Source organism: Gnatocerus cornutus, chromosome 2, assembly GCF_029298725.1.
Source record: "Gnatocerus cornutus isolate USDA-ARS CGAHR chromosome 2, icGnaCorn1.1, whole genome shotgun sequence".
Taxonomy (NCBI): domain Eukaryota; kingdom Metazoa; phylum Arthropoda; class Insecta; order Coleoptera; family Tenebrionidae; genus Gnatocerus; species Gnatocerus cornutus.
In genome coordinates this window covers 20492978-20515391 of record NC_142234.1, presented here as the reverse complement: position 1 = coordinate 20515391, position 22414 = coordinate 20492978, and the positions used below count along the sequence as shown (strand labels likewise).

Below are 22414 nucleotides of genomic sequence, written 5' to 3'. Positions count from 1 at the left end.
AGCTTAATATTTTTAGCTTTCTTATTAACTGTGCTTAATTACGAAAATTTTGGACAAAAGAGAAAATTTTTGGAAATTTATATTTTTGAAACGAACAAGAAATTCCAAAATTTTTAGTCAAAACTCGGAATTCTGGTCATTTTGGTTCAGTTATTATGAAATTTTGTGTTAAAAAGTAAAAAAAGACGAAGTTGCGATTTAAAACTTTCCGCAATTTCCAATTCCCCACGTACCCTCATCGACTTCTCTGCCCATCTCGTTAATATTTAATAACCAGTATCGTTCTTGACCTGATTCTAACAATATTTTTATTTTATGGCACATTGCAACAACAATAATTCTTTATAGGACAATCAAATTTTTATAAAGCGACTATAAACCACCAGTTGATGTCTGGAAAGCGTACTAATTATAAGATAGAAAAGAAATATTTACGTTTGAATTATTTATAGACACGTAGTAAACACATTGCGATTGTTCAAATACTAGTTGTTTGAACATCCCCGATTTGTCGATCAATTCCTTTTATTTTTTCAGGATGGCTTTACACCCCTAGCCGTCGCAATGCAACAAGGCCACGACAAAGTAGTGGCTGTCTTATTAGAAAACGACACACGAGGAAAAGTGCGATTACCCGCATTACACATTGCTGCCAAAAAAGATGACGTGAAGGCCGCCGCATTGTTATTACAAGTAATTATATATAAAAAGTATAAACAGGATTTGACGGTGAATGTTTCAGAATGAACACAATCCAGATATAACATCTAAAAGTGGTTTTACACCGCTGCACATAGCGGCGCATTATGGAAACGATAAAGTGGCTTCATTGCTGTACGACAAAGGAGCAGATGTTAATTATACCGCTAAACACAATATTACACCTCTTCACGTTGCTAGCAAATGGGGTAAAATCAACATGGTCACTCTACTGGTAGCTAAAGGTGCAGATATCCAAGCGAAGACACGCGATGGATTGACTCCTTTGCACTGCGCTGCGCGGTCTGGACATGATTCCGTCGTAGATATGTTATTGGAAAATGGTGCTCCAATGCATGCTAAAACAAAGGTAATTTCAATACGCCGCTTTAGAATGTGGGTAACGAATTTAACTTTATAGAATGGATTGGCTCCTCTTCACATGGCAGCTCAAGGTGAACATGTGGATGCAGCTCGAATTTTGTTGTATCATGGTGCTCCGGTGGACGAAGTTACCGTGGATTACTTAACAGCTCTTCATGTAGCAGCGCACTGTGGTCATGTCCGAGTAGCTAAACTCTTACTCGACCGTGGTGCCGATCCCAATGCCAGAGCTTTAAACGGATTCACTCCCTTACACATAGCGTGCAAGAAAAACAGGATAAAAATGGTGGAGCTATTGCTAAAACACGGTGCAAGTATTGGTGCTACTACTGAAAGCGGGTTAACACCTCTTCACGTTGCCAGTTTCATGGGGTGCATGAATATTGTTATTTATTTGTTACAACACGATGCTAGTCCTGATATTCCGACTGTCCGAGGTGAAACGCCTCTGCATTTGGCGGCGAGAGCTAACCAGGTACTGTTCTCTTTTAAAAACAATGACTTTTAATGGAAGTTGGGGGGTATTGTGGGTTTCATTTCCCGGAAAAACTGTTAAGAGCTCATATTCACTTGCAGAGGATATAAACATGTGTTGCGGTGAAGATGACTCGGAATTTAATCGTAATAACAATGAAATGTGCAAGCGGTGCTATATTTATAAGTGTCCTTTTACAAACTTGCATTTTTACGATAAATATTACATTATCATACTAGTCTATTAATAACTTGTTATCGGGTTTTATTTATTATGTAAAAGTGACGTTACACGATTATTATACCACAGCTACATAATTATAGTGGTTTGTAAGAAGTATTTACACAGAAATGGACGAAGCGGATTCGTTTATGTAATTTATACTTAAACTACCTTGGATCTTTGTTTTGTTTTTAATTTCCTTCTTCAGTTTTTTTTGTTTTAATTGAAATTAATTTTTTGCCAACGTTTAATACGCAATATAGCCTCCCAAGGCGGGGCCAACACGACATTTTTTTAATTACTAAAAGTGTTTTAAATTATTATAAAATTTGGTGAGTGCACTCCCTTTAACCTCTTTATCGAGTGTGCTAAAGTACAAAAATATCGGGCAGAAGGGATAAATTTTAGAAATTTTTATTTTGAAGACTAAATAAAATTTTTTAACTTTATTAATTAAAATTTATAATTCTGGTACTTTTAATTCTACGGCATTAGAATTTGAGGAGCTCACTATTTTTGGTTTTCTTATTAACTGCGCTAAATTACGAAAATATTGAATAGAAAAGAAAATTTTTATTTTGGAAACGAACAAGAAATTCTAAAATTTTTAGCAAAACTCGGAATTCTGATTAAAAGGACAATATAGTCTACCAAGGCGGGGTCAGCACGCCATTTTTTTAATTACAAAAAGTGTTTTAAATTTATTAAATGTATCGAATTAAGTGAAAACCACTGTCCCGCTCTTAGTGTAATGAAACCGCTGAAAGCATCAAACAGTTAGAATTGCTCATAACTTTCCGACTTCCATTGCTGTCAGCATTCTTGTTATGCCTTCATGTTCACCGTAGCGTATAACGCATTTCTTGTAGACTGATATCATTCGGATACTATTACGAAACGGTGCAGCAGTAGATGCTAAAGCTAGAGAAGAGCAAACCCCTCTCCACGTGGCTTCCAGACTCGGAAATGTTGACATAGTCATGTTACTTTTGCAACACGGCGCTCAGCCTCATGCGACGACGAAAGATCTGTACACGCCGCTCCACATCGCCGCGAAAGAAGGACAAGAAGAAGTAATAACATTCCTATTGAACTTCAACTTATTGATTGGTTTTGATGTAGGTCGCTTCCGTTTTGCTTGATAATGGTGCGGATTTGTCGGCAACAACTAAAAAAGGTTTCACTCCTTTACATTTAGCTGCTAAATACGGCCACTTGAATGTTGCAAGATTGATGTTACAAAGAGACGCTCCGGCTGATGCACAAGGAAAAAATGGCGTTACACCTTTACATGTAGCCGCTCACTATGACCATCAGCCTGTTGCTTTATTGTTGCTAGATAAAGGTGCTTCGCCACATGCAGTCGCCAAGAACGGGCACACACCTTTACACATTGCTGCTCGGAAAAATCAGGTATTTATAGTGAGCCCAACTGTAACAAAACTGAGCTTTTGGTAATTAGATGGACATCGCAACGACCTTGCTGGAATATGGTGCCCAAGCAGACGCGGAATCTAAAGCCGGATTCACACCGCTGCATCTAAGCGCACAGGAAGGTCACTCCGACATGTCCTCGCTATTGCTAGAACACCAAGCTAATGCAAACCATACTGCCAAGGTAACTACAGTGAGTTTTAATCAGTTTTTAGATGTTTTTTCCCACAGAATGGGTTAACACCATTGCATCTTTGCGCCCAAGAAGACAGAGTAGCAGTCGCCCAACTCCTGCTAAGAGCCGGTGCACAGAAAGACGTGCAAACTAAAGCCGGGTACACACCACTCCACGTGGCTTGTCATCATGGTCATGTCAACATGGTGCGACTGTTGATAGAACAAGGAGCTGAGGTCAATCCTGTGACCAGCGCTGGGTACACACCGTTGCACCAAGCGGCCCAACAAGGCCACGTGTTGGTCATAAGTCTTCTGCTGAAGAATAAAGCTAATCCTAATGCAATTACAAATGTGAGTGTGAGGTCTTCACGGGTTGTTTTTATCGCCTGTTTTTAGAGTGGTCAAACTGCGTTGGGAATCGCGAATAAACTGGGGTACATTAGCGTGGTCGAAGAACTGAAGGTTGTCACTGAAACTAACATCACCACGACGACTACAGTGAATATCGAAGAGAAGTACAAAGTCATGGCTCCTGAAGCGATGCAGGAAACGTTCATGTCTGACTCCGAGGACGAAGGAGGTCAGTTTTTCGTTTTATTCTTTATGGGCTTTCTTTTATATATACCCCTTCAGTAAAAGTATTGATCAAAAAAGTTGAAGTAACATCTTAACAAAGTATTTTAGCTTTTTTAGTTCGGCTGTGCAAAAGTTTATCAATCCGTCCTTGAGTTATCATTATCGGTGTATATAAAGTTATCACTTTTTAAAAACACGGCCATTGAAAAATTAACTTTTGCATTGTCTGTATCATTTTGAAGTTCCATTTGGTTTCGCTGTCCAGTAGTTTACTAGTTTACTAAACTGAGCAATGTTGCGCCGTGTTTTCGGGTGGGTATATATTAATTGAGGGTCATGTGAATTTGGGATATGAAATGCGTGAATGCGCTAAGGGAGGTGGTGGTTGTTGCATGCAGGCGGAGTGGACGAACCGCCAGTGGCTTATGGTCGACCAACGCATGCTCAGCACGTCTATCTGCCCTTCTACCAGGGACACATGACCTACACACGTAAGTCCCTAACTGTCTAACGCATAGCTTTTTGTAGCTTACAATGTAGGTTTTGTAGCTTTTCGTACATATGTAAAAAATTTAACATTTCCTGTGTCTGCGGTATTTTTATCAATAGGAACGTATCAGTAGCTTATCGTCAAGTGTTCTCTGAAAAACAGTCTTAAGTAACAGTTATGTGATCATGACGAGTTTTTGTTATTATCACGAGTATTTACGTCATTTTGGTGGAGGATCTGCATTATGCATGTTATTAAAATCATATTTCCGGTGGTATTAATTTCGGTTATCTTATCGAGAGATGTTGACAAGCACGCATCAATGTTTCTTCGTTGACTGTGAGCGCTCCAAAAAATTTCACCTCAGCTGTAGGTTGTGATAAAAATACGGTGCCAAATCGGAAAGGTTTGAGGTGAAGTTTCTCGCCTTGTTCTGTTTTGACGAAAATCAGCGCGAATTACCAAATAAAAAGTTGACTTATCTAGGTGAAGATCCAATTCTGGGCGACCAACAACAATACAAATACATGACTGTTGACGACATGAAGTCTCTTGGAGACGACTCTATGCGAATGGACGTTACACACGACGAAAAAAGCGACTATCGGAATTCGATGGGTAAGGAAATGTATTTTACTTCCTAGTCCGTAATTCTTTTCTTTCAGCTCCGTCACATATTAGCAATGATTTGATAATAACTCCTGTTCACACTAAGGAATATTACGCAGCTAATTCTTATTCAGTTCCGGATAACATTGATATAAACCGACAACCTATAACCGTTGGGTAAGTTTTAACACAAAAAGAACACTTTTTGAGACATTTTTCTGATTTTGATAAATACGCAGTTTGCTTAAACTAAGATTGTGCTAAAACAAAGTTCGATTTATTAGTAGTGATCAAGACAGTTTTAGCGAGGTAACAAATAATTTGAAAAGACGAAATTAGAGTGTGCTTAATTACCTACTGAGTGTCTCCTACTTCTTCTGTGTCATAATGCGAAAATATTTGGATAGTTTATTGAAATTTCAGCTTGTTTGTGTCAATAATAGCTTCCCTCTACCCTCCCCAAGAAGTGGTATACAAAGTGTTCCAATATGCATGTTCCAATGTTTGCATCTATGAATGTCGATAGCTACTTTGAATGCCTCTTCCTTGCGCAAACTGTCTTAAAGTCCTCAGTACGTACTAGTATGCTAGAGTGACCTAGTAGTTAGTGTGTATGTATTTAAAGCTTATGCAGACAAGAGTGGGCCAATCTAGAATACTCATTGCATCTTCTGGGTCCCAAAAGTCAAGGATCGGGTCTATGCAGAGAAAGGTACCTTTTTAATGGTACTAACCGTACCAGATTAGTGCACTGAATGCAGCACCACACTAACATGTGTGCGCGTTTTTTTGGCTATTAGAAATTTTTAAGGGTTTAACACGGGGATAGTTGTACATAGGTGTACATAACTTTGGAGTGCTTTCAGCTATATTTTATTGAGAATAGAATAACAAATGCTCTGCATACTACCTGAATCTCAATAAAATATTTTTGGGCAAAACTAACTAACTGTTTGTTGTCATGTTTATGTCTTCAGTGTACCTAGTTGGAAAAAGTAAGTTATTTGTACAGTGTACATACATACTATGCTTCACCTGTTGTAGTGTAGCTTAACTATCATACAGTTTCTTTTCCTGGCGAAGACCAACAAGTCAATTCTCTTCGTATAATTTGCACTTTCAAATCGGTAAACGTAAACATATCTCACTGTGGCATGTTTTTGGGATAATTTTATTGGTGTTAACAATAACAGCGAATGCAACATATCCAGTCTTGTCTTAATAAACCAATTCTCCTAATCTTCAACTCTTCTTTACATGCCGGTTTTCCACAGCTTCTTGGTGTCTTTCTTGGTTGATGCACGAGGTGGTGCGATGAGAGGATGTCGCCACTCTGGTGTCCGTGTAATTGTACCTCCTCGCTGTGCTTCGAGTCCAACGAGAATCACTTGTCGATACGTTCGTCCACAACGAACTCCTCACCCTCCTCCATTAATGGAGGGTGAAGCTTTGGCGAGTCGACTTTTGGAGCTCGGGCCTGTTGGTGCCAAATTTCTAGGGTACGTAACACCTCCACTAATTTTCTAATATACTAATCGAAACTACAGCCCAGTGATCATTGAAGTACCACATTTTGCTTCGCTAAGAGGCAAACAGCGCGAAATTGTGGTTCTGCGTTCGGACAATGGCGAGACGTGGAAAGAGCATACTTTAGAGGCCAACGAAGAAGCTATCCAGGACGTTTTAAACCACAGTTTTGACGGAGAAGGTGATTTTCACGCGTAGATTTCCACGACACTAAGTTGGTTTTTCCAGAGTTGAGTCAAATCGAAGATCTTCACACGAACCGAATCACGAGAATTTTAACGAATGATTTCCCCCATTACTTTGCGGTTGTTTCTAGGATTAGACAAGAAGTTCACGCGATTGGTCCGGATGGTGGAACAGTTTCTAGCAGTGCCGTGCCGCTTGTCCAAGCAGTCTTCCCACCAAACGCGTTGACGAAGAAAATTAGAGTCGGTTTACAGGTAAAGCCTGTTATTAGTTGACTTGTTTTAAGGGAGTTTGTTTCCAGGCGCAAGCTATAGAACCCGAGCTCGTATCGAAATTGTTAGGTCATAGCGTCGCCGTCTCCCCTATTGTTACAGTAGAACCTCGTCGCCGCAAGTTCCATAAAGCTATAGCTTTAAGTGTTCCGGCTCCCAGGGCGCATTCTCAAGGCATGATAAATCAGTATTCGGGCTCTGCACCGACTTTGCGATTATTATGTTCCATAACAGGTAGGTTTTACTACTTTTTATCCTTATAAAAGTATAATAAGTGATGTTTGCTAGTTTCATCATCGTTTCATCAATTTTTTTTACGCACATAATGAGAATTTTGCTATTTTTTGGGAAAGAAGTCGTTGCTTAGAGCAATTTGCACACTTTAGTAAATACACAGGTGTCGTGTAGTCTCCTGTGTTCAAGGACAAGTTTACATCAAAATTTTTACTTCTAGCATTTTTTTCTTGAGATTTGTTTGATGTAGACTTGTTCCGCATTTTTGATTAACTAATAAAATGATTTTAGAGTAAGTATTGCGTTAGAAGCGCCACTTTTTAACAGCTTCTGTATGGTGACTGATGAGCGTTGGTGTACTAAACGGCTGAGAATGTAATAAGGCCCATGAACACTTTTACTTTGGCTGATACAATGAAGTATTTTTAGTGGAAATGAACGTTGCCAAGAGAAACAAGTTTTCTGTCTACCTAAAAACGCAAAGATTTGTTCCTTTAGGCTTCTAAGCTCCTTTAGATTTTAGAGGTTCTCTTTATGTCTTAATTCAAGCAGATAAAAATATTTTAGGTGGTTTAGTTTTATTACAACAGCTAAATAATTTTTTTTAACCCGGCGCATCCACCATTCTTGTCATAAATAAATAGAAGCTTTGGCAGTTCATTGTTGAATCCGTTCTTTATACAGTAAATTTGGAACTCGGTGGGCCTTATAATGTGCTCAGCTAATCACTTCTTAACGTAGTTTCACTTTAGATTAGATACGATTGGGTAAGTCTTGTCATTTTGTGGTGGTCATGAATTTAAAAAATTTGAGTTATAATACACTTAAGCATGCATAACATGATTTACTTACTGTGTCAGTGTTGTCTTTACTGTTGCAAACTATTATTTTGACATTCCTGCTTCTATAGGAACTAAATCAGGTAAAATTTAGTTCCAGTATTTATTAAGCTTTACTAGGTGGCCCTCGGAATTCTGTAGACTCGCTTTTTTCGTGGACCTCGCTTTTCCGTGGCGTTGGATATTAATTTGAGATTGTTTATTTGTTAGATTATAAAACAAAAAAGGCGAGTTTTACAGAATTCCGAGGGCCACCTAGTTAATTGTATTTTGTCATTCAACATTTAGCAAAGAAAGTTTTAAAATAACTTCATATTTTGTGCTTTTTGATTTTTGAAACTCTGATTCAAATAACTACGCATGGCAAAATGAAGAATTTTCTGAAAATTTAAAAAAAAAAAAACTGAAAGGATTAAAAAAAAATAACCAAGGGGCTTCGCTATTAAAAATTTAACAGTACTACGCAGAACATTCATAAATCAGGCAGGCTGCGCCTTTAAAGGTTTCTGAGTCCATTGCAAATTCGATTACAATCAACGAAGAAAAAATATACACACGGTGTAGTCTCAGATTTCAGCAATAATAATTATAAATGGGCTACAATAATAATTTATATTTTGGAACTCATTGTTTGGAAACGAACTATTTGTTTAAGCTTATTCATTCATAAATTGGTATTGACCAGAGGCTGAGTTCACCTGATTTCCTCGCTGACTGTCTTGTAATTTCGTCTAACTTCCCCTGATTTTCTTTTGATGTCGTCTAACTTCTGATTTTCAATTGATATCCTAATGTCTTAATATCTTAATGATTTTATCTTATTGTCTAGTGATTTCTTATTGATGACATGACTTGTCATAGATTAATACTTCTCAAAAATGGCTTACACTTAACTTCTTCTTATTTCCTCGCTAATTTTCCCTGATTTCTTTTAGATTTCGTCTAACAATCCCTGATTTTCTTGTGATTTTGTCTGACTTTCTCTGGATTCCTATTGATTCTCCCTGATATACTAATGATTTTCCAATGATTTCGTCCAACTTTTTTTGATTTTTTGTATTACGTCTAAGTTTTCTTTATTTCGTAACGAATTCCTCTGATTCATAGTGATTTATTAAGACTGATACATTGATTTCCCAGGAACATTAATCTCAGAAGTTAAATTTTTTAAAAATGGCGTACGCCAAACTTTCCTTTATTTCTTTGTAATTTCTTGTAATTTTGTCCAAATTCCCCTGATTTTTTTATGACTTCGTCTAACTTCCCTTGATATCATAATGATTTCATCTGATTTCCTTTTGATTGGCCTCTGATGTTCTAATATTTTTCCCTGATTCTTTAGTGATTTCGTCTAACTTCCCCTGATCTAGTGATTTCCTCTGATCTCCTATTGATTGACCCTAATTTTCAAGTGATTTCTCATTCATTTCCCTGATTTTTTCGTGATTTTTCTGGGAGGTTAACCTCTCGGGTATCGCTGTTTGCAAAAAAAGGTTTATTTGCGCTCTTTCTTGAACTCGTGCAATTACACAATAGATTCACAGTTTTTGAAGAAAGACTGCTGTTGATAATTTTTGTTTATGGCGACAGTTCAATTCATAGAATTCCACAGTAATTAAGGCGATTTCTAAGTTAGTGTCCGCTAAGTCATAAAATGGTTGGAACCCATGACAGGTCCCACAGCTTCTCAAACGCAAAACCGACAGCAAAAAATTGAACAAATTTTGTAACTTCAATTATCCCCGATAACATCATTGCTACTTCAATATTCTATTTATTTTGTATTATTTTATTTCTATGTTTAAATGAAAATGTAGGCAGAAGGCGAATTCTTTTATTCTTGACAACCTTTTTTGGATAAGTTTTGTTACTGCTGTTCTATTATCAACACCGTTTTGGTGGTTTATTGTTTTCCTTTTCCAACCCCTGTTATCATAAGTTATGAACGAAGATGAAAAACACTTAATCGAGAGTCGTACCCGTACCACATTCACAAAAGAAAAGGGTAAATAGGATGTGATTATTACTGATTTACAGCAGCCCCATTTTATGGTTTAGAGGACACCAACTCAGAAATCGCCTGTACCTTCCAAAATATTCTTTTTTTTACCGAAATAAGGACCTAAAGAACTCATTTAGCACACCCAAAACAAATACTTGTATTCGAAACATGCGTAAAATATCTATTTTCTTGTAAATCGAGAGTACGGTTTCGCAAATAATTAATGTCAAATTATGTTTTTTTCAGCTCGGACTGATTTTAATAAGTGGAGTTTCTTTCGAAGAAAAGAAGCCGCTACCGTAAACTATATTTTATGTATTTAAACATTTTGTATAAACATCGTGTAATTGTAGATGTACGGTTTGGGGTATGTTCAAGGGTTCAGTTTTTTTTTCGTTGAACTACAATAAAACGACCATCAGGATGGTCGTTTTTTTCTAGTGAGAAAAGTTGTAGGCTGATGTCGGTACTTGTCATAAAAAACAAAACTAATTAAGAATCATGTACTGCGATGGTTTATTCTTTTTGTGTAATGAGTACCACAATTAAGCCATACATACTTGCATTTTTAGTCTCCCTAATATCTACTGCTTTAGAACGATTAAAAATCGGCCGAGTCGTAAATAGTACTTACGTTTTGGGGTATTTATGTCAACGATTTTTTTTAAACTACAATAAATCGACTATCAGGATGTCCGGTCGCATTCTTTATATAAGTTTCGCATTCTTTATCTCTTGTTAATTTATTGTTTTCTTGGAGTTCATATTTGTTTATCAGTTCATTCGTAATGAACATTATTTTATTCGATCGTACATCATTAATTCCATCAGTTCCTCTCAAATTACTACAGACCCCGCGAAAGAATCGAACATTCGAAGCTCGGCTATGAACTTCTAGTGTCGGTACCAAATAATGATTTTATGGCTTAATTGAGATAGTCACTACCCAATAGAACAAAACCACCAAATAGCAGATTCTAAAATTTTCTCATTGTTAAAGACATCGGTAAAATTCGCTTAATTTGTTTAATCCCTCTAATATCTGCTGTCTTACAGCGATTAAAAATTTGACCGAATCGTAAATGTTCACCAAAATTTGAACTCGTCGCATCAAGTTAATTTATCTCTTGAAATTTTGTTAACTGTAAGTATATAGTATCCTTTTAACGTCTCCTTTGACTTTTGATAAGATTGTGCAAATCTATTTGTTCATATTTAGTCGGAATTGACACTTTGAAAAAAATAGCTTGCTACTTCACATTGAGAATGTATCAATATTGTGTACTACATATTAAAAATAAGCGCCGAACAGGCTCCTTGAGAATTTTTTGTTTTCTTCGAGTTGTTTATCCGTTCATTCACTATTATACAATGAAGAATATTTTTTTTTATATCATCAGAACAGAATAAGTTAGGATTCATTTGAAGATTTTTTTTTGTAACTTCTCCTCCTACCAAAATCACACGCTTGCAATAAAATTTCCATCGGTAACTGTTTCGAGAAATATCCCAATATGCGAAAAATTAATGAAAAATCGTATTTGTCTCGATACGCTACGGTTTCCAGAGATAATAAAGTACGACTTTGTTGTAGTGGGTCGGGAATGGATTAAAATTTAGAAAAACGAAATTGATTACACGTTCGGTTCTTTGATTAAGTAAGCTTTAAGTAATAAAGTCTTCGTCACCGAGAAAGGGCGGTCAAGTTTGTTTAACCACTTCAAATCCCAAGAAAAGAGGTAAAAAATACTGGTCATAATACTCGGGCAACACTTGAAGCTCCGCTGTCAAGTTACAGTTATTACAGCAGGTACTCACTTCACAAAGGCATTAAACCAGTAAATTGGCAAATTCGGTAAAATTCACCAGTCGCTTGTCTGATGGTCGTTTTTTTCAGGTGAGGATAGGTGTGGACCGTGGAGATCTGCCTTGACTTTCGATAAAATCACGGCAATCTATTTTTTGATAGTCGAAATTTCAAAAAAGAGCCCGTTAGATACTTGCTATCTATGCAAATTGTGTCGACAAATGTTTGTTCATCAAATGAACAATTAATTCGCGCTTGTAAAGAGGAGTTTCGAAACATGCTTTCAGATGTTCAAGTGTAAGATACACATACATACCTTGACGGTCAAAAAGATTCTGTATTAAAAATAAGCCGAACTCGATTAATAAATCAATCTCCGCCGATGTTTTCTTCGTTGCTCGGACCGATTGAAATAAGTGCCGAGAAAAAAAGCAGCTACCGTACTTGTTATGTATACAAAAAATCAGACCCTTTTTTGGAACGGTGATAGATCTTTATGACTCTCTCGACATTATGGTTATGGTTTTGTCCCCGCGAGGACCGACGTACGGCGATATTTAAAAATTGATTTTGCGAAAATCAAACGGCCGAAGAGGACGAAAACCCGCCACTTTGTTAGTTTGGAAATTCGTCGGCAAAAGGGCAAAAGGGCAAAAGGAGCGAGAATAGTACAGTTCGGTCGTGAAAACTATCAAATTTTTGACGTTTGAAAAAATAGTAGATTTTTTTAGACGGCAGAAAAGTGATACTTTTTGTCGAGCAATTAAATTGTAGTAGCAAGGCGAAGCGTAGCGTATGCAAAATTGCGAACAGCAAAGTCACTCTTATTTATCCAATTCTCATATACCTCCTTCTTATCTCCGCTTGAACAGTTGTCGGCATGACTTTAAAACTTAATTGGAGTACTCACTACACAATAGTACCAATTTACCGAATAGCAGATTTTGTTATTGATGAAAAACATCGGTAAAATGTGCCACCCGACTATCCCTGTCTGATGGTCGTTTTTTTTTCTGGTGACAAAGGGTGTGGAGTGGATGTCGGTACTTATAAATACTCATATATAACAAAACTAACTCAGATGGTGTACTCCTTTTGTGTAAAAAGTATCTTATTAAGTCATACACTCTTGCACTTTTAGTCTCGTCTAATATCTATTTACTGCTTTAGAACGATTATAAGTTGGCCGAGTCGTAAATGGTACTTGCGTTTTGGGGTATTTATGATGAACGGTTCCCTTTTCTTTTTTTGTTAAACTACAATATAACGACCATCAGGACTTCTTAATCCCTTGTTAATTTATTGTTTTCTTCCAGTTCATATTTGTTTATCGCGATTATCGCTGTGTGATGGTCGTTGTTTTAGTTGTGTGAAGAGGAATGCAGTGATGTCGATTTAGAATTAAGAATTAAATTATAAAGAATATTTTATTTATATCATCAGAACAGAATAAGTTAAGATTCATTTGTAGATTTTTTTTGTAACTTTTCTCCGTACCAAAATCACATACGTGCAATAAAATTTCCATCGGTAACTGTTTCGAGAAATATCCCACTGTGAAAAAAATGAATGAAAAATGATACGCTACGGTTTCGAGAGATAATAAAGTACGACTTTGTTGCAGAAGGTCGGGAATGGATTAAAATTTAGAAAAATTAAATTCATTACACGTTCGGTTCTTTGATTATGCTTTAAGTAATAAAGTCTTCATCACCCGAAAGCGGCGGTCCAGTTTGTTTACACTTCAGATCCCAAGAGAGGAGGTAAAAATTACAGTAGTATTTGAAGCTTCGCTGTCAAGTTACAGCAGGTACCAAATAGTGATTTTATGGCTTAATTGCAGTACTCACTATACAAAAGCATTAAACCAGTAAATTAGCAGATTCTGAAATTTTCTTATTTTTTACTCCTTTTGTGTAAAGATTTCCCGCATTTTTAGTCTCTCCAATATCAACGATTAAAAATCGACCGAGTCGTAATAAAATTCGATAATCGTCACGTTCATTTCATTTATCTGTTGTACTTTCGCATAAGTATCCTTAAAAATAGCCTGTTAGATACTTGGTATTTATGAATGTTTGTCCATCAAATGATAATCTGTGATTAAACAATGAATTCGCGCTTGTAAATTGAAGTTTTGAAATATGCTTAAAGATTTTCAAGTGTTCAAGTTACGCATACATACCCAAAACACACCTTGATGGTCAAAGAGATCCTGTATTAAAAATAAGTCGAATTCGATTAAGAAATCAATCTCCGCTAATGTTTCCTTCGTTGCTCGAACCGATTTAAATAAGTGCCGAGAAAAAAAGCCGCTACCGTACATGTTGTGTGTACAAAAAATCAGACCCTTTTGAGATGTTTATAACTGAGTCTCTCGACCTAATGGTTATGGTTTTGTCCCCACGAACATTAAAGCATTTTGAAATATCTACCACGTCAGCAAAGGCGGACGAACGAAAACGACTTTCAAAAGTCTCTCACGCGAAAAGCAAAAATCGGAAAAGGACCAAACCACAACCACCGGAATCTCGGGAAAGCGTACGTTTGGGAAAGCTCGGCGAAAGTGTCGAGAAAAAATCGCTGAAAGAAGGTACTCGCGCAAAACTACGTAACTCGTTCGCCGGTATTAGAGGCGTTCCGCCTGTACACGTTTTATATATATAGTAATTTTATTTAATTTCCGCAATGTGCATTTCATTCTCATCGTAAATCATTAGAAATCGGTCTTAAAAAATCATACAAAACCACAGAAATTCACACTCATAGCCATTTAAGTAAAATCCTACATATTACATTTGTTTCGCTAAGTACACTTTGTTTAAGTATTTTCACTTTTAATTCAATTCAGTTCTTGTCACTTGTCGAAGACGTTTCCAACCTCACGTTAACATATTTCTGTCGCAAATTAACTTTAGTTGGCATCCAAGTTTAAACACGGCAACAAATAATGCGAGCATGTAATTTAAATCAGGTGGTCAAAGCAAAGCAATTTGGGAAGACGTCACTGGTTCAACCCCCTTAACTTTCGTGAAGGACTGCGTCTCGTTCACGACGACAGTATCTGCGCGTTTCTGGCTGATGGACTGCAGAAACGTGACAGACGCTGCACGAATGGCCACAGATTTATACACACAGGTGAGTAGAACTTTTACGAGTCTCCAGCTCAAATTGGCTTTGCAGGCAACTCATGTACCTTTCATGGCAAAGTTCGTCGTCTTCGCCAAGCGGGTTAGTCTCTTCGAGTCTCGAATTCGCGTCTTTTGCATGACGGACGATAAAGAAGACAAGACTTTGGAACATCAGGAGCATTTCGTTGAGATCGCGAAGAGTAGAGACATTGAAGTTATGGAAAACAAGGATATTTATATGGAGTTTGCGGGGAATTTGGTGCCGGTTTTGCAGTCCGGAGAACAGCCGCGGTTGGGTTTTAGAGCGTTCCGGGAGAATCGGTTGGCTTTTACCATGCGACTCCGGGATCCGGTAAGTGGTTTCCGGGGGTTAAGGTGATTTAGCTGATTTTTTCGTTTAGGACGAGGAGCCTGTTGGTCGCATCGTCTTCATGAGCGATTCTAAAGTCGCCAAAGGGGAACCCAATCAGACTCCATTGTGCACACTTAATCTCGTTTTACCTAAAGACATTCTTCCGGATCGAGACTCGCAATCGGACTTACTGTCGCTTGATGTTGACAACAGTTTTCTTCATCACGGGGGCATCAGTAAGCTCGTTTTCTCTAAATTAACCGAAACTTGATGGTTTTATGCAGGTAAACCCGACACCATCCACCGCGCCGACTTCAGATTGTCCGATATCTGCAACCTCTTGGACGAAGATTGGGTGAAACTAGCAGCTGAGTTGGATATCGCTCCTTCAGATATCACCCTCATCCAAGAAGAGTACCCGAATAATAATCCTCAACAAGCCATGATCATGTTCCGGCTGTGGTTGCGCCAGAAAGCCAACAAAGCCACAGGTACCACCTCTTCATTGGAGTTCAATAACTGCACGTTTCTTGTAGGTAATAAACTGGAGCTCGCTTTGAAGAAAATCGGCCGCCCGGACATCGTCGCCAAATGCATTTGCAACGTCGAACTCGTCACTGACGACATGGAAAAAGCTCTCGCTAAAGTCCGATTGGACCAGTCCGGCTTTGACACGCTCAAGGACGAGTTGGGGTCCTCAAGAGACGCGTCTTTGCGGAGGGACGCGAGTTTGAAGTACGTGAAAGGGAGTCAGGACGAACTGGACAAGAGTGATCGGAGTAGTATGTGATTTTTTTTGTGTTTTTTTGTGTTGACACCACTTTTTAGATGATTTCCAAAACCAGAACTCCACCGATAAAGACCTGACGGATACTATAAGTGAGCAGGTCTCGCCGAAGCAGTTGGATAATCGCGCTATTTCGCCTAATGCGAATCAGGAAATTATTGAAGAAATCACTCAACAGTTGCACACGCTTCAATCGACGCCGCGTTTGAAAGTTGATACAAACGCCAACACTCCTCCACCGAGTCCTGCGGACTTTTTCACCAACCAAGTCGCTTCTGCAGGTACGTCAGGATAAATGTGCTTCTTTTGAAGTTGAGTTGCTAACATCGTACATAAAGAGCGTTATTTTTCAGGAAGTAACGCTTTGCATTTAGCGTTAAGTTGTACATTGTATCACAGTAACACAGTAGTCATGCCCATTTTAATGTTTCGCTTTTTAATTCTGCATTCTCGCGAGGTGCACTGTTTCAAGCACTTGTGGTTTCTTAGCTTAGAATCTAGCACTGTCTTTTTTTAATTTGCATACACACAATTAACAGTAGCACATAGCAAAATAGTCTCTTAGTAGATTGTATTTTTAATTATTTCAAAAGGAACCAGCCCTGAAGAAATAGTTACTTCAACACCTTTCAAAACGAACCAGAATGACGTTGATCCTATTGCAGTTCTTAAAAAGAACGTTAGTGATACTTTAACATTTCTACATCAGGAACGCAACGACTTTTTACCAGAAGACGACATTATAATCCCGAGTCGGAAAGACGATCACATTTCGAAAAAAATCGATCTTAATAGTATTAATTTGAAGCAGAGAAAATCGGAGGATTTTAAGAACGTAGCACAGAACGAAGTCGATGAAGTTATCAAAAAAGCGGAGGATGTTGTTAACGATCTGAAGAACGACACCGAGAGCTTCGGAAGAGAGAAAATCGACAAAACTAAAGACGTGTTTGATGACATGACCGACAGTCTCTTGGATGACTACAAAAATGCCACCGAAGATTCTTTCGATAATCTCGAGAGTCTAAAAGACGACTCCATTGCGAACGCGCAGGAAAAAAGTGAAGAAGCGTTTAGATTTCTTGAAAACGAAGCCAGCAGTCCTGTGAGCTCTGTTAAGAACAACTTGGCAGACTCAGCGAGTTTCGTTCAGGGAGAAATCGACGCGGTTAACAAAAGTGCAATACCAGTGGCCAAACCAAGACAAAAAATGGAAATCGAAAAAGACATCGATCTGTTGTTTTCGTACGACGGAAGGGACTCACCAACCGACGAGGATCTCTTGAGCAAAATCCCGATAAAAGGCGGCAAAGTAAAAACGATAAAAAAGCACTCGAAAGACCCGTTAAAAGAGTTCGTCAAGCTCTCTCAAGACGTCAATTGGGACGACAGTGACGAAGTCCTCACAGTGATGAACGTCTCCGATCCGATCATAAAAACAACCGCGACTAGAATAACCAGCGAGCCCGTTTCAGAACGGATAAAAAGTAAAATCCCTGTACTTCACACAGAAACGCTTTCGCCGACTGAAATCACGGAGCGCTACGAAATCTCTCCGAAAAGTAAAATCCCAATTCTGAAAACGGAAACGACGAGAATAACATCACCGGAAACTACTTACGTCGAACGAACGATCATTTCACCGACGCAAGTTATTGAGACGACTGTCGTTTCTCCGGGGTCGAAAATCTCGAAAACTAGTACTATTGATTCAGACTCGGATGAGGAGAGTCCGCGGACGCCTCCGTTAAAAGGGATTTTAAAGAAGACTAGCATTAGAACTGTTGGAAGCTCAAGTGGATCTGATGTGGCGCTGCATGAAGAAGGTGCTGAATTGAGTGAGAGCGAAACAGGTATGTTAGATTCTTCTTAGGAGCTTGCTTTATTCTAGATTCTTCTAGGTTTAGGTTGACTTTTTACGAAATTGCTAAGGCTCTGCAAACGTTTCATATTCAGTTTCATTGTTAGGCCGCTGATGAAGCTAAATTTAAGAAATTGTTTTTATTCTGTAAGAAGTATTGAACTAATCACATAAGACTTACAACACTTGCATGGATTTTTATCAGTTAAAATAGTAAGAGGGCACTTCTAGGTTTTGCAGAGTGATTTTGATATTCAGTAATGTGATATTAGGTGCATGCTAAACAGCCCAAAATCTACAAAACGAATAGATTACTTAGTGCCATTAGTGTATTGTTTGTGTTTTATAATTGTGTACTTTTCCACATTAAATTTAGAAAGAGTTAATTTTTTCTGTTAGTTTTTACTTTGACTAAGAGTGTATAAAAGGCACTTAATCGAAATGAATTTCTGCCTGCCTGGCACCTATTGCATGACATTTATCTGTTTAATTAATAATATTGTCTTGTTAATACCTAACCATTAAAATTAACATTAATTTTCTAAACTTCTAACAAAAGATTCCCACGTTCAAGCCTCATTGTCTTGTCTTAATGTTAATTTCGATGGTTCCAATGAAGATTTCATTAACTTTGTGTTATTGCCTAGCATCAAAAAGTTCCTTAGAGACCTGGCATGTACTTTCCCCTCTTGTGTGGTCGGTTGTTGCATTGGCAACCAGCATGATCGTGTTGGCACTGCTCGCACAGTACTGACTGACTCACGGTATGCAAAAATTGCATTTTGTTCATCGATACACTGCAGAACACACATCATTCATTACATAAAAAAATCGCGAAAACTTTATTTACTTAATTAGATTTAGCGACTTTGGTAAGTGATCAAAAACGTTATTAAAATGAGGCATGATTTATACTGAACACTTACAAACGTGCTTGCATTTAACATTTCAAGTCTCTCTGTATGCAAAGAACTGCTTTGAAAACGCTTAACCCGAGATGTGAGAGTAATGCTTGCAGCTTTCTGACGCTTTTGCCCTTTTTGGTTCTTTTCGTACAGATTTTCGCATGAAGACAAATAATATTTTCTTACACATTGACACAATATTGATAACTGTATGTAACAATTTATGGGTTCAGGTTGTTACCACATTATTAACATTCTAAAGAACAATTCAAGTTGTAAAAAGAAGTCGCTACAAGAAAACCCATCAGTCAGTGGTTTCAACGTGATCACTGCTCAGATGGGTTTTTCGATTTTGCTCTAATTCAACTAATCCATAAATTGGCGGCGGTCAATCTCGTATTAATCTATGTGTAAATACGTGCAAGTTCGCTTCTAACTTATGAATTGTCGCAGAGGATTTATACCAACAAGACCAACCTCACTATACCGAAAAAACCACGGAAGAGATCGACCCAGCAACTGGGGCAAAGTAGGTATAATAATACCATGAAGAAAAATTGTTGAGACGTGTGATTGCAGAATAACTCGAACAGTTCGGACCGTCACTCAAACGGTCACTTCGCCTGTTGGGAAAAGCGAGGAAGAAATCCGACAAACTATGCAAAACGTTGTAGATCAGTTTATGACGGAGGAAAGAAATCCTCAATAAGTGTTTTAAGAGTGTGAGTTAGACACTCCACTGATACTTAAGATGACAGGCGAAAATTTTACTCATTTGACCAGTGTTTATTTTATTTTTATATTATCTTAACGTAATTATTTTTATGGTCTGTAAATCGGGATTTTGATTGTGTACAAGTGATTCCATTGTTGTAATTTTCTCATTTAAAATGACCAATCGTAGAATCGTGCATTAGAATAAGTTGGGCGATAAAATTAAAGTGTTCTAAACATTCAAGTTTCAGATTTAAAATAATATATAAATAAAGTAATATATTGTGCATTTCCGCTTTAAGTAGGTTTAAAAACAGTTGGATTCCAGTTATGTAAATTATTTTTAGATATTAAACTAGTGCCTAGATTTATATTTTTACTTGAAACGAAACTGTGTGGTTTCAAGTAAAAATGTATGGATATGTTTCCGTTATCATAGCAGAGCTGTTTATCTCAAAGGTACTAAGCATTTTCGCCACAGTTGATTACTTGTGAGATTTTATCATTATACATAATAGATTTTAATATATTTAATATATATGCTTATCTGGAATAAATTACGTAATGTAGAAATGGTTGCTTCTATATTAATTATATTTATTTCAAAAAAATAGATCTGGTGTTCTTAATAAGAAAATTTATTTTATAAAAATTCACGAAATCATAAAACACTTCTGTAAATAAACCGTATAACAAATACCTATCACTTCCCCCCAAAACCGCCCATCAAATTCCCTAAATTCCCTAAACCACCCCCAGCTCCAGCCTGAAGCTGCCTCATCATATTCTGTAACCCTGGCATGCCCCCCATTTGTTGCAGCACCCGCGGATCCATCATTTTCGCCATTTGTTGGTTCAACTTGGCCATTTGCGTGGGGTTGACGTTTTTCGCCATATCGCCCCCTTTGAAAAGCCCCTTGATACCACCCATTTTCTTCACAACAGCTGCGAATTTAGTGTACTGCGCGATGAGTTCTTTGACTTCTCTTTCAGTGACTCCGGAGCCTTGAGCCACGCGGATTACGCGACCGTTTTGCTTGGAAAAAATTTTGGCACCGTCTCTACTGTCCAGCTCGTCATCGTTCATACTGTCCATGATGGTCATGAGTTTTTTCAGGCGCGACATTGACTCCTGCTCGCTTCCTTTCGACATGAAATCTTGACTGAAGCCCGGGATCATTCCCTAGGGAAAAAAAGGGATAAAATTTGCGGTGCGAGCGCGCGGTAGAAGTACCATTATTTGTGAAAACGGCCCCATTTTCATTATGTTTTGGAACTGTTCGTACATATCTCTGAGGGTGAACTGGCCGTGTTTGATTTTCTCAAGCAATTCTTCATTGTCTTCCAGTTTTAGTTCATTGACTTTGTCGATGAGGCCTTCAATGTCACCCATGCCCAAGAGTTTACTGATGAAAGGTTTGGTTTTGAAGGACTCCAAGTCATCTATGTGTTCCCCTGTACCTATGTAAATAATGGGACTGTTTGTGGCCGCCACTCTAAAATTATCGTCAATAAATACGTCGTTTTTTGGGGGTTGGTGTCACTTACGCACTAAGAGCCCCACCGCCTTTTGCGTGCCCATCTAACTTAGTAATAATGACAGATCCTACATCAACTTTTTCTTTAAAAGCTCGTGCTTGGGCCTCACAAGCTTGACCAATAGTCGCGTCCATGACGAAGATAATATTGTCGGGTTGCTAAAATCGTGTCTTAAAAAATAAAAAACACTTCTTGTGGACATGATTCCAACTTACCACAGCATTTGATACTGCCAACATCTCTTCAAACAAAGATTCCTCTTGTTTGTGTCTCCCACTGGTATCAACAATGATAATTTCAAAACCTTCTTTTTTAAACATGTTAACTCCGTCTTGTGCGATAACGACTGGATCAACTTCGGTATAACTAAACAAAGAATTAGTAAAAACTCTGAATATGTAAGAGAGTACCTTCCATAGAAGGGAATTCGCGCTTTTGTACAATTTTGTTTAACTTGGTCATACGCCCCCGCTCTGAAGGTGTCGGCGCAAACAAGGCAAGACTTCCAGTTCTTCTTCTGATAATGATACGCTAACTTTGTACACGTGGTGGTCTTCCCTGACCCTTGCAAACCTACAAACATGATGACGTTGTGTTTGCCTTTAATGGGCTGAAAGGGCTTAACTCCTGGATCAACCAACTAAAACACTCTCTGTGTACAACAGTACGTTACACCGCTCCTTACATACTTTGACTAATTCTTTGAAAACGGCGCTTTGGATCATTTTTCGTTTATTTAGCCCCCCTGCCATTTCATCGAAATCGATGACTGCCCGTACATTTTCTCGCAGTTTTTTGACGAGTCGTATGTTAACATCGGCTTCAAGTAGCGCTGCACATATCTCTTTGAGCATTCCATTGAGAACCTGGAAAATCGTGTTGGAGTTTCTAACCTTAACGCCAGCTGTTACACGTTACCTCTTCGTTTATTATGGTTGCTTTGCTTAACGACTGCAAAGCAGTCGTTATTTTTCGACCCAAGTCTGCTAAAACCATTTTGGGTGTGGAGAAATGGTCAAATTATTAAATAGTTCAACTTCGCAAATGTTTCTGTTTTTGTCACGACACATTCGACAATTTTGACGTTTGCGTGGGGGAATGAGGTTTTCAAGGTTGGTGGTACTGGGATTGACGTGTCTGGATGAAAGAGGGGGAAATTTAAAAATCTTGGTTTTATCCCAATATACTTATT

At 38.0% G+C, this 22414-nt stretch overlaps 2 protein-coding genes across 6 annotated transcripts in view; one reads left to right on the top strand and one right to left on the bottom strand.

Annotated features, from left to right (window-relative positions):
- The window catches only part of LOC148179927 (uncharacterized), a 30363-nt gene extending 10107 nt beyond the window's left edge, over positions 1-20256 (top strand). Inside the window, exons 5-29 of one of the 5 annotated variants that reach the window (XM_088030989.1) lie at positions 538-693; positions 743-1069; positions 1121-1558; positions 2650-2853; positions 2903-3193; positions 3243-3398; positions 3446-3742; positions 3788-3971; positions 4366-4458; positions 4944-5075; positions 5123-5243; positions 5692-5778; positions 6341-6565; positions 6614-6774; positions 6822-7033; positions 7081-7285; positions 14908-15071; positions 15117-15416; positions 15466-15652; positions 15701-15907; positions 15953-16198; positions 16245-16484; positions 16797-18056; positions 19423-19498; positions 19549-20256. In XM_088030989.1, coding sequence (XP_087887115.1) covers positions 538-693; positions 743-1069; positions 1121-1558; positions 2650-2853; positions 2903-3193; positions 3243-3398; positions 3446-3742; positions 3788-3971; positions 4366-4458; positions 4944-5075; positions 5123-5243; positions 5692-5778; positions 6341-6565; positions 6614-6774; positions 6822-7033; positions 7081-7285; positions 14908-15071; positions 15117-15416; positions 15466-15652; positions 15701-15907; positions 15953-16198; positions 16245-16484; positions 16797-18056; positions 19423-19498; positions 19549-19678 — 6099 coding nt within the window. In that variant the 3' untranslated portion in view covers positions 19679-20256. Of the gene's footprint in view, positions 1-537; positions 694-742; positions 1070-1120; positions 1559-2649; positions 2854-2902; positions 3194-3242; positions 3399-3445; positions 3743-3787; positions 3972-4365; positions 4459-4943; positions 5076-5122; positions 5244-5691; positions 5779-6340; positions 6566-6613; positions 6775-6821; positions 7034-7080; positions 7286-14907; positions 15072-15116; positions 15417-15465; positions 15653-15700; positions 15908-15952; positions 16199-16244; positions 16485-16796; positions 18057-18711; positions 18829-19422; positions 19499-19548 lie in introns of those variants that run through there. The other 4 variants (XM_088030992.1, XM_088030991.1, XM_088030990.1 and 1 more) reach the window with 4 other exon arrangements.
- Positions 20257-20321: 65 nt separating this feature from the next.
- On the bottom strand, positions 20322-22307 carry Srp54k (signal recognition particle 54k). The gene is made up of 7 exons (XM_088030995.1): positions 22141-22307; positions 21912-22088; positions 21633-21862; positions 21438-21588; positions 21232-21380; positions 20918-21179; positions 20322-20866 (listed from the first exon to the last, which is right to left on the bottom strand). The coding sequence occupies exons 1-7, from the start codon at positions 22216-22218 to the stop codon at positions 20387-20389; spliced, it is 1527 nt and encodes a 508-aa protein (XP_087887121.1). The 5' UTR covers positions 22219-22307; the 3' UTR covers positions 20322-20386.
- Positions 22308-22414: the final 107 nt, after the last annotated feature.